This window comes from Montipora capricornis, chromosome 8, assembly GCF_036669925.1.
Source record: "Montipora capricornis isolate CH-2021 chromosome 8, ASM3666992v2, whole genome shotgun sequence".
Taxonomy (NCBI): domain Eukaryota; kingdom Metazoa; phylum Cnidaria; class Anthozoa; order Scleractinia; family Acroporidae; genus Montipora; species Montipora capricornis.
The window spans coordinates 25,299,404-25,311,903 of record NC_090890.1 but is presented as its reverse complement, the minus strand read 5'-3'; the positions used below and the strand labels follow the sequence as shown (position 1 = coordinate 25,311,903).

Genomic DNA, 12,500 nt, shown 5'->3' with positions numbered 1-12,500 from the left:
GTTGCTTATTACATGATAAATGTTTTATATTCGGTTGATCGGGGCAGCCAATTAGAATATAAATTCCGTTTCTGAATTTTGGACTACCTTTCAAGAAATCCCGTTTTCTCCGGAACTTTTCCGTTTGGGAAGACCAAAATACGCTTAACATCTACATTCCAATCGAAATTGGTAATTGGTAAACAATCTCACAAGGACATCTCGTTATCGTTTTTGTTATATACTCAACAGAATATCGCGTTTCTGGTTGGTCAATGACGAAATGAATGTATAATAAGGTTATAGAATGCAACAGAGGTTATATAGTGCAATACGAAAGTTGTTATAGAAACACTTGACTCGCGACTTGGAACTCATCTGCACATCTCGTGACTCCATATGCAAAGTTAATCGACTATGGGGCGCCCGGGTTTGTAAATTTATTATTTAGCCTTAGTACATGCTTGTTTTTGGTTATTTACAAATAACTGGAAGGTCCACGAAAATTAGCTATAAATATTGAACAAGTAGTCACTGACTGATATGTAAATCATCACTTCTTAGTAAAACTGATATACGGTATATATCATACAAAACACGTACGGTACACCATTTTATATAAGTAATTCATCAAACAACTTCCATGTTCTTGAGAGAGCTGGATCGAGGAGAAAATGACGTCAAAGGCTTACTAAAGCGTGTGTACGCCGCAGAATTAACATGCAGCCCTGGAGTTTTGGCCTTTCAGACTTTTAAATTCGCGTTTTACGTTTATTAGAAGCTGCTTTCACCCCCTTCACACGCTGAAATTTTAAGCTAGTGAGTAAAAGACGTCACTTTTCCCTGGATCCAACCCTCTGAGGTTCCGACCGTGAAAACCAAACTTACACTCAAAGTAAATAGCCTCTGGATAAAAGTCAAAAGCCAAAAACTTTGCCACACTCTGAAAATCTGAAGAAAAAAAGGAAGTGTATTGTTTTCATCACAGGGGCACTTTAAATCCACCCAGAAATTAAACCTATAGCCAGTAAGGTAGTTCTAATAATAATAATAATAATAATAATAATAATAATTACTGGGGAGCCTTAGCGAGGCAGCAGCCTATTCTTGATATTAGCGCCGGAAAAAAATCAAAATTTGTGGAAAGTAAGATCGGAAGCATGCGCAGTCGATTGTGGTGTTTCTCATGTCTATAATACGTATTGATACCCGTGATGACGTCACGTGTACTTGGAAGGGAATCTTAGGTATATACTCCATGGGAGAATCTTACAACCTCACAGCCTTCGAGTCGAGTACTTTTCCAGTAGGTCGTCATTGATCATCATTCAACCGTACCGTACATGTTCAGTCTTTGAACCTCTTACATTTGACCACCGAGTCAAATTGTTCTTCAACGTTTTCAACCGTTGAGCGAAGAGGAAATCAGTTCTCGAGCTAGACCACGAGCAGTCGTCCTTCTTACCTCAGAGCCACGCACGACGAGTTAAATTATTATTTTATGCAAATTAGTGGTAAATCAAAGTGCCACTGTCGTTACTCGTGGATATGAAAGTTACCGCGATTGTTTAAAATTGGCAGGCTGAAGTTTTCCTTATGCATTAGCATTGATAGTTGGATAATTGTGTAACAGCACGGTGGGCTCTCATATGCAACTAGATACCCAAACCAATGCATGTATGTGACTTAATCCCCTTTGCTGGAATTCAACCCTGTGAAATAAGTATACCATTTCTCCAATAGGCATAAGATTACTCTTTAACACATCCCCTATAAAGAGCTGTACCATGTGTTCAAAGTTCGTTGCACAGATGACAGGGTAATTTTGAATAAGGTGTGAGTTTTGTTGACAGGTCATATTGTTAATGTCATCAGGTTTCGCAAGTAGAGCAGATCCATTTAGTAATATTAACACTTTTTGTGCCAGTTATACACTCCTCCAACAAACCTTGCAAATATTTGATACTGTTACCCTTAGAAACAGATTATCTGAACCATAACTGATCACAGCAAGTGCATATATATTCAGGGCCATGTGTTATCTTATCACGAAAAGGACTGAATCACTTTTGACATGGAATGTGTAATAGAATCTTGACCTTGACAAATTTCAGTTTGGTTTAGCCTTGAGATCTGCATAGCTGTCCTTAAATGGTTTTATGCTTTTCTGTTTAGGTCTCTGATATGTGCTGGATTGCTTTTCTTTTCCTATTCCCTTGCTGCTTCAATAGTTTCAGATCTGTTTTGGCGTTTTGCATTGTTTTTCTTTTCCCTGAACTCTTCAAGTGATTGCGTCTCTTCCGCTTGATAGATTCTCTCATATAAGCTCTTTTTTGCCACTGCTTTGTAGAAATTATTACTGACACTCACATCATTTTTGGCCATCGTTAATTAATCGATTATTACCAGGCTCTGAATAATTGTTGACATTGGTAACACCGCTGATTTCATAACCTGAAATACTGTCATTATAATAATCTAACTGAAGTGCTGAAACATAGTGTCTTCCATCTAGATGTCCAATGTTCACAGTAGTTCCCTGTTGTCCGCTTATAGGACTGATAACAGCTCCTGGTGCCCACCCCTCAATGGATTTATTTATACGTATAGTAACATTTAATACATTGCAAACTGCTTAACCCTGCCAGCCCCGTGGGGTTCCCCATTGACGAGTAAAATCGTCTGGCGTTAGACAGAGTAAAATCTATAAGTGGCACTATTGGGAGCTAAAGGGTTAAACAATAAGTGCATCACACCATGTATGTTGCTGTGACAACAAACGCACAATTGCTCTGTAATGGGTCCAATTAATTTTTGACGGTTGTTTCTGATGGATTCAACTCCAGCAGCATGCACATTCATGTGATAGGAAGGATCATTGTATAACTGGTGGGCAACAGAAGGAAAGAAGCATGAACCATCTGAGGTACATTCTAGAGCTTCAATCCTTTTTGAGCTAATCGAGCCAGAAACAGTGCTATAGAAGGATTTCTCAGTATTGTATGTGCTGTATGTGTACTCGTTCCATGAGCAACAGGGCCTGGGTTTGATTCAATGTCTCCTGATATCAATAGCTTTTCTCTTGATAGACAATAATTCTCATTTTGTCGAATGCGTAGTAGCAGATTGATCTTGAATACACAATAGAAATGACAAGTCTTTTTTATGTTTAGCATCCCTGCGGATAATAAGATAAAAATGACGATTAGAATATCCTACTCTCGAAGATTGTTACGTCTGAGTTGCGGTCTAGGTATAGAGATAAAATATTTTCCAAAAGCAAGAGATAAACACTTTCTCAACTCAGACGAGCTCGGTACGTCCTTATTTAAATAATGCACCATACACTTTCTAATTACCTTGTCTTTCTGAAACAATGGCAGTCACCTTCCACATGGAATTTACTTATCCCCAGTGAGCTTAGGGGATCAACAGGCACTGTCTTCTCACCTTGTGTCTGTCGATTCCATTTCTACACGACATGTATTAAAGTTAGCCTGCGAGCAGGCTCACTTGATAGGCAAGGGCGGTGGAGCCCCATTCTTCTCGCCGGCTTCGCCGGCTCTCGGTTGCGGCTCCGCCGCCCTTGCCTATCAAGTGAGCCTGCTCGCAGGCTATATTTAAGTCTTCACGTTGGTCAGTGAAAGGCGGTGCACAATTAATTGCACCAATATGTACTTGTTCAGAATATTTTGCTTCACCTTCGAAGAAAGCCATTTCTTTAATTCTTCCGTTTCTTGCTTCTAAATGCAGCGGAAGGTGCTCAAGCACTTTAGTATAAAAGCGACATACAGCAATGGCGGCGCACAACCTCGCAAACAGGAAGTCACAGCTTTCTAAGCTGTGCTGTGATTATCCATCCTGATTGGCTTATTAGATCGAACTTCCGGTGGATATATTCACGAGTAAAAACGAGGCGTGTCACGCAATCGCGTGCTCCACTTTGTCAAAGAAACATGAGAGACTGCTCGCAGGCTATTCTCAAGCACGCCAATAAACTTAAATTGTCGTTTGCTCAACTACGCGCAGCATTTCTCAAAAGGTAACTCTTTTCCTGAAAAGCAGCCAGAAATTTCAAAAGAACAGAAGTTTAAATTCAAAAAATGAACTGACATGCCATTGTTTTGAAATTATCCCTTTGCTTATTTAAATAGTAACGCCTCAGCCACACAGGCTAAAGATATGCACACCTTTCTTCGCTCTTGTAATACTTTCACGCACATTTCCGGTACGCTCTTGCTTCAAAAATTTGCAGCTGTTTTAAAAAAATACCAGTTTCCACGCCAGCACTCACTTTCACACTGAAATTCCTAGTAATAATAATAACCTATGAGAAATAAAAAAAAACAGCACTTCTGGGAACAGCACGCATTCTGAGAAAGATTCTTTCAATCAAGTCAATCAAACAGGCTCCTCTAGTGCCTCAGGACCATGGTTTGGTCCTGGCCCTAGAAGGCAAAATGTAGACAAATTGAAATACAACATAAATAATAATAATAATAATAATAATAATAACACCAATCAGATGCTCAGATATGCATTGCATGAGCCAGGACCTTGGTAAGTGACCTTCATAGCTCCTCAGGACTTCTAGTAGCTAAATTATTGGATGAGCATCCAATCCAACCAATGATACAGAGGTCACAGGTGTGACAATATTGCATTGTTAGTAAGAGCCAATCAGATCTTTCTATTTACATGTCCTCGATTTATCTTGTCTTTTGTCTCTAGTCTTGGACAATTGGCCGCTTGTAAGTTTATAGTTCGGTCATTAAATCAGTTGAGTTTATGAACTAGAAGTCTTCACTTTGCAGTAGGTTCAAATCCTACCTAGGACTCTGGTTTTTCAGTTGTCCTTTCGCCCATTGCCAAGCAACTACTTTGTGTAACAGTTTTGTTTACCAAAGGGTATACACAAGAGGAGAGGTCTGTGCCAGCAAGCCATTAGTCTACCAGCTTAACAGCACAAATATTAAGTCTAATTTAATGTTTACCATAAATAACCATTAACATTTGGTTAGCTATTTACTATTATTAGAAACTGAGCTATGGATATCAGATTTTCAGCATTTTCATTGGCTTGCCAGACAAAGGCTATCAGTCCACATACCCGCTTTACCAAATAATTATGGTCAAGGAAAATGTCAGCAATAAAGCGAGCTGAAAACATTTTTGCAGGTCTGAGAAGAAATGGCTGACAAAAGCCGTTTTGCACCGGAATTGACCGAGGCAGAAATCTATGCTTTAGTCGACAATACTACCCCAGGAAGAACCAAGAAGAGTTGTTCACCCTGGAGTTTCTAATAAAACAAGAATTATTATTCTACTCAGGCTTGCTGAATATAAAATTCTTATAACCTATCACTTCATATTTAGCATGCCCTTGTAGAATAATTGTTAAATATTGACTACCATTTATAAATCAGTCTGCAACGTTGTGAGTCAGCAACCGGCTAACTTGTGCTGAGAAAAGTTAGGCCAAAATACCTGAAGCCTAGAAAAGCATTAGCCTGGTTAAATCAACATTAGTCTTTGACATTTATTGTGGATCCCTGGTTAGCACATTTTCCAAAAGTACTTCCCAAAGAGCAAACATACAGGGTTACAAAATTAACTGTACAATCAAAGGCTTCATTAGAGGCCAGATACTGGGAAGCCTGTTGTTGAGACACGACTGCCTGGCTGTAAACCTGCCCGACCTGCTATGCAAAAACCTTAAAGTTAATAAAACTCAGAAGCAAAAAAATTATTTACTTACTTTCGCACTACCATTTTCATTTCGCTTTCATGCAAGAAATAGTCTTTAATAATCTCATAAGATGTTATAAATTAATGCCAGTTCCTACTGTGGCCATGTCATTTCAACATTGATTAAGTTAATTCATAATTTATTTCTTTGAAATGTCTTACTGGGCCACATACAGTGTTCAAACAATCATTATGAATTTTATTCTCCTGAAAATTGTTTGACAGTGATATTTAGGGATGCTCACTGCTTACAAACATCAGCTTAACAAAAATGTTGAAATTTGCCAAGCATCACTCAAAAGACGGCAATGTCTTATCAACCCAGAAACCTCTTATTGGTACATTAATAACAATGGGTGGCAGATCGATGTTACATGAATCTACATGTACTCTCAGTACTATTAATAATATTTGTTAGGTAACCAAGAATAGGCATCAGAGCAAGAATACAGTAACTAATATTGAGAGTCTTTTTCACCAGGCTCCCACGATGAACCAATCTCCTGCTGAAAGTGCAATGCCCCTTGTCCTAATGGATTCCACTTCTTCTTTATTTCACAAAGACGGGGGTAGTTGATGCCATAGAAATTTTTACCCCAGTCCACTAGGTGCCTATCCATGTAGTTGACATAACTGCCAAGGGAACACCCTGACTCCCTAACAGTGTCATATGCTGATGTCGCAAAACTTAATACTTCCTTTCTTTGTTTAGAATCGTGAATATTAAACCTTCCGTATGTATAGAAGCTGTACTGTGCTGAACGAAAAGGAAAGGCAGTGGATGTTGGTGAATGCTGTGCAATATCACCTCCCATGTGAACAAACTCTAAAAGGCATTCTGGTGGAATATCAACGTAGGCAAAATATTTGGCCAAAGTCGGAGGAAGTGCATCTATCATAACTCCCTTAACATAAATTGGTTCCACTTCATAATGGACAAAGCCATGGCGCTTGCTATACTCATGCGAAAATTGCAAATACGAGGTAAACTCTTTAGGCGTTGACGGTTCTGTTGGATGGAGAGCTTTAAAACTTGACTTCACCTCATCTTCATGAATATCAGAGTACACAGCATCAAGGGATAGAATCTTCTTACCAAAATAGCCATGAATGGCCATGTCAAGATTCAGCTCCTTAGGAAACTTGTCTAAATTCTTGCCAACAGCATCAAAGCCTTTCTCACTCTGTTCAGCAGAATCATATATAAGTCGACTCCAGATGAACTTCTTTGGCCGTGGGCACACTTCCAGTGTAACATCAACCAACACTCCAAAGTTGCCTCCGCCACCTCCTTTTAATGCCCAGAAAAGGTCTGGGTTTTCTTTATCAGATGCCTTGACCAATTTTTTCCCATCAGCTGTTACCATAGAAAAAGACAAGGCCTTGTCACAAGCTAATCCACCATACGCACGTGACAGCATACTGTACCCACCACCAAGAATGTATCCACCGATCCCAACAGCAGGGACACACCCACCCACAGCAACATAGTTCGTTTCATCCAATGCAGAATACACATCTCCCCAAGTCGCTCCAGCTTGCACTGTCACCCTCCTCCCATCAAGCTGAACGCGATTCATATTTTTCAGAGATATGACGAATCCCTTGCTATCAATAGTGGAGTAGCCACCGAAACAGTGTCCTCCGGATTTAATTGCCACGGGTGTACCGGTCCTGGTTGCGGTCTGTAGACAAAGCTTGATGTCTTCAGTGTTCTTGGGAAAGGTAACAAAGGCAGGATGTTCGTAGCTGTAAGCAGGGTTGTAAATCTTGACTGCTTCTTTGTAAAGTTCTGGTTGCTCCGGAGTAACCGCGAGATATCTCAGTTCTTCAAGAGCATCGTTTACTGAACCGCCCGCACGGATCGTTCTGACCGCTGTAAGGTTCGCTTTAAAACTTCCTTTCGTCAATCCTTGGCACAGAAAGCGGTAACTGTTGAAAAGATACATAACTGGAACAAATAACTCTTTCAGCATGCACCATTTCCGGGTTCAGTTAAGAGTACTTCATGTACAATGAGCCAACATATACCCAATGCCGGCAACTGGCCTGGTGCTGCCTAGTGCCAGTTGCTTGTCAACACGAGACGGACTGAATGCCTCTCCCCGTAAGCATCGAGTAACGTTACCTTTCGAATATTTGTCGAGAGAAGTAAAAAGATAAAGCTCACAATTGAAGATTTATCTGCTTTTATTGAGTCTAAAGTCAAAGAAGTCTGCAGCTTTGAAATTGAGAATCTTAAAACCGAAGCAAGCGCGTCTTATGCAAATTAGCTGATCATATCACTATAGAATGAGAACAAAGAATTTCAAGAGAAACTGCAGGAGTTGGAGTCTCACCACATCATTTTGAAACAGGAAGCTAATTCGTACAAATTTCAAAACCCCAATGAAGTAAAGGGTGTTCATACTACTTCTACTGATTTGCATGACCAAATATCTGAAAGTGTGAATGGTATGTCACCAGTGCATGACAAGGAATCCCCCTGGGTATCTGTAAACAACGTGAAGTCCAAACAGAGGAGCAAACGAAAACGCAGCAAAAAGGCAAAACTTTCAATGAACGGGAGCTGAACCACATCGGCCGACTATTGAGCGAAATCAAATTAGCCACCAAAATCGGGGAATTCCGAATGCTGCACAGCAAATGCAGAATCCTTCTATTTCCGTCTCTTGTGGAAATCCATCAAAAGATCATATGGACAAAAAGAAACTTGTCTTTATAGCTGGGGATTCCATTATTCAACACGTTCAGGGTTGGGATCTATCAACGAATGATAAGCATGTGGCGGTCAAGTCCTTCTCGGGTGCTCGAATTGCAGATATGGAAGATTATTTAAGGCCCCTTCTTAGAAAAGAACCAGATGAAATCATCCTCCATGTGGGAACCAATAACATACGCGACGAAAGTCCGCGCAGTGTGGCTGAGGGCATTGTCAATGTGGTAACTCAGATTCAACAGGATTTCCCGACTACGCACCTCGCAATTTCACCACTGCTACCCGGGCCAGATAACCTAGAACTTGACGACAAAATTAAGGAGGCCAATAAAATCTTAAAGCAGTTTTGTAGCACTCGTGGGCTTACATTTCTCTGCATGAATAATGTAGACTTAACTTGTTTAAATCGTAGGGGTGTTTACCTTAACCGCATAGGGTCTTCACTTCTTCCAAATTGCTATGCTGATTTTCTTAACTCTAATTGAATATTTGGTATCAAGACTGCTATCCCTACCTCGTCCCGGTCTAATGAGAATTCTAACCGGGAACTTGGCCATGACGGTACATCTGAATTTGACCTAACTTTCAGTTTACCCAAACATAAGTGCTTTAAAATTGTATTTGTCAATATTGTTAGTTTGCCTAAATACTTGGACGAGCTTCGCTTAAGAATGCAATCTCAGACATTAGACATACTAGCCTTAAGTGAGACTTGTCTTGACAACACCTTCACTGATTCTGCAGTGTCAATAGAAGGTTATACACTTGTTAGGCGTGACCGGCGCAGAGGTGGTGGTAGTGTTGCCATGTACATTCTTAACGTCATCGATTATAAAATCAGATCCGACCTTTCTGATCCAGATCTTGAGTTCTTGTGTATTGAAAATCAAAAACCCAAGGCCAAGACCATTTCTTCTTTCAAACTGGTACAGACCCCCGAATTCACCAATTGAGCTATTTGATAAGTTCGAGGCCCTTCTGGGAAAGATTTAAGCGGAAAATGTTGAATCAAATATACTAGGTAATGTCAACTGTGACATGATGGCAGCTACCCCCGCTAATGAAACTAGACACCTTATTGAACTCTGTGAGTCGTATCAATATGCTCAATTGATCAAGGAGCCCACACGCGTCAAATCAAGTTCTAAATCACTTATCGACTTAGTTCTTACCAATGAGTCAGACAAATTTGTTACATCAGGCGTGTCTCATATTGGCTGCAGCGATCACAGTTTAATCTATGTCTCTAAAAAATTAACATGCCCTAGGTCGCTCCCGCGAATCATTGAATCGAGACAATACAAAAATATTGTGTCCGATGACTTTATGAATGACATGGCACTGGTTCCTTGGGACATAATAGAGCAAATTGATAACCCTATTAGAGCATGGGAGGTGTGGAAACAAGTATTTTTAGCAGTAGCCAACCTTCATGCACCTGTTAAGAAAAGGAGAGTTAGAAACTTTAAGGCTCCCTGCCTTACCCCTGAAATCAAACGATTGATGTGGGAAAGAGACAGAATAAAGCGAATTGCAATCATCACCAGTGATCAGTTGAAATGGGCAGAGTACAGGCTACTTAAGAATCGTGTAAACCATTCTATTAAGGCCTCCGAGAAGAATTACTATCATTCGTACTTCGAAGATAACCCTGGGAAAGCTAAAGCGACTTGGAATTAAATTACTACATTATTATCGCGAAAGAAAAACTTTGCTCCGGCGTCAAAATTGATTATTGGTGACTCGGTGATAACTGACCCTCATGAGCTAAGCAACGCTTTTAACAGGCATTTTACCGATATTGGCCCTAACTTAGCGGCTAAAATCAATCCCCCTCGAGTCAGCTTTCGTGATTTTGTAGAATCTTGTGATCGCACCTTCGAGCTGGAACTACTTACTATTGACGGACTGCAGCTGCGCAAACTTGCGAACGATATTCCTGTGGGCAAGGCTGATGGCCTTGATGGTATTCCAACTTGCCTTCTAAAGCTATCATTTACATTCATTGCGTCTTCCCTGACACATATTTTCTACTGGAATCATTCCCAAAGACTGGAAGAGTGCTACAGTAACTCCAAATTTCCAAAGCTGACTCGAAGGTTGACCCAGCCAATTACAGGCCACTAGACCTTTTTGCAGATACGGCGGCCATATTTTGATCTTCTATTGTTTTGAAAGACATTATGGGATGCTCAGGGGGCAAATTAATGTGTATTTGCCCCCTGGGAATCCCATAATAGCTATTCGAAACAACAGAAATCAAAATGGCCGCCGTATCGGTAAAAAGGTCTATTTCTGTACTTTCTGTAATTGCCAAAGCCATCTTTAATCAGGTATATGCGTATTTAAATGACAATAAGCTACTTTCGAAATATCAGTCTGGCTTTAGACCTATGCACTCTACTCTTAAAGCTCCTATTGATATCACAGAAATGGGTATCTTAACATTGACGATGGTTTGACAAAAGCCATCTCTTTGCTCCCTAGTGAACCACACATATGCCTTGACGGGCATTCAATTGAAAGAGTCAATAGTTACAAATGCCTCGGCGTTCAGGTTGACGAAAGACTCTCGTGGGAGGCTCACGTCTTCGAAGTTATCGGTAAAGTTGCTTAAGTACTTGCTGCCCCGCGGAGGCTAAGACAGATATGTCCCCAGAGTACCCTTGTCACAATTTACAAGTCATTGATTCTTCCGCATTTCGATTATTGCAGCGCTGTCTGGGGCTATATTGGTAATGGCCTCAGCCAAAAACTAGAGAAACTACAAAACAGGGCTGCATGCATAATAACAGGGTCTAGTTGGGATGCCATGCCCAATTCTTCATGCCCTTAAATGGAATAGCCTCGCTGACGGACGTGCAAAACAACTGAAATCTGTAATGTTTAAAACTGTAATTCACCTTGTACCCGAATACCTGTCTGATAAATTCGCCAGCGTGAATAGCATTCACAGACATAATCTTCGAGGTGCGCAACATAACCTGTTTATTCCGCGACCGAACACTGAGGCCCTCAACAAAAGTTTTCGTTATAGGGGCGCTGTAACATGGAACAGTCTGTCAGCGGAGGCTAAGCAGGCCACTACTTTAAATAGTTTTTATTCCGCTATTGTATATAAGAATTTTCTTAACTTAGGGTGCGTTTCTTTATAAAAATCCAAATCCGGTTTCTTGAATCCAAAAAAGGATTTTGCGTTTCTCTATTAAAATTGGAAAATGGATTATGAATCTCAAGAATCCACCCTTGGAGTGGATATATTAGATCAAATCTAAATCTAGATTTTTAGGATTCACGATCCTTTATGACAGGGATACAAAAAGTAGTACGTTTGGCAAGCGGTCGTCTTGTGGATTCCGTCATGTTCGTATTTTCATAATTTTTATAGATGCTTAAAGAGTTTATGTATCTCTTATTTCTATCAACAGGACAACACTGGACGCATTTATTGGAGTATCAGTGGAGTAATGACAGCGGTGAAGGCGTTTCAGTACATCCTGACCTTTCAAATGGTGAGAGCGTGAATATTTCAAGCCCTCCTCAGTTTTTGTGTTTACCATCTCAGCTCAAAAAAGGTCTATTTTCGGATTCTTCGTTTCTTTTGTGGTAACGAATCCGTATGATCTCGGATCAAAAATCCGATCTTGGATTTTCTTAAAGAAACGCACCCTTAGTTTAGCACTTATTATAGGATTTTTTAATAATTTTTGTAATTTTAAGTCTTAGCTTTTTTGTACTAGGTTTAATGCGCAGGGCTCTTTAGAAGACCACTCTTTAGTGATAAGGATCCCGTGGATAAATAAAGTTGCATGTTGTTGTTGTTGTTGTTGTTGTTAATTGCAACTATTCATGACTTAAGTCATTTTCCTCTCGGAGATAAGAACTGGGTTTATGTCGCCTAAAATACGCCCGAAAAGCTCCGGAATATTCGAATATTTGTATAGGCGTATTCGAATAATATTCGAATAAGCGTATTTTTAGAACAAAAATCTCGTACTTGTGTTTAATTAGCCTGCGTAGCAAGCGCTCCTCTTCGACGGAAGAGCTTCGAAAC

The 12,500-nt window shown here is 40.1% G+C and overlaps 1 protein-coding gene across 1 annotated transcript; it reads right to left on the bottom strand.

Moving 5' to 3' along the window:
- Positions 1–4,947: 4,947 nt before the first annotated feature.
- Positions 4,948–7,734, bottom strand: LOC138059030 (uncharacterized FAD-linked oxidoreductase YvdP-like). The gene has a single exon (XM_068904531.1). It carries the CDS (start codon positions 7,701–7,703, stop codon positions 6,183–6,185), a length of 1,521 nt encoding a protein of 506 aa, XP_068760632.1. The 5' UTR covers positions 7,704–7,734; the 3' UTR covers positions 4,948–6,182.
- Positions 7,735–12,500: the final 4,766 nt, after the last annotated feature.

Coding starts and splice junctions, on each gene's coding strand:
- LOC138059030 (XM_068904531.1), bottom strand. CDS start 7,703: ATGCTGAAAGAGTTATTTGTTCCAGTTATGTATCTTTTCAACAGTTAC.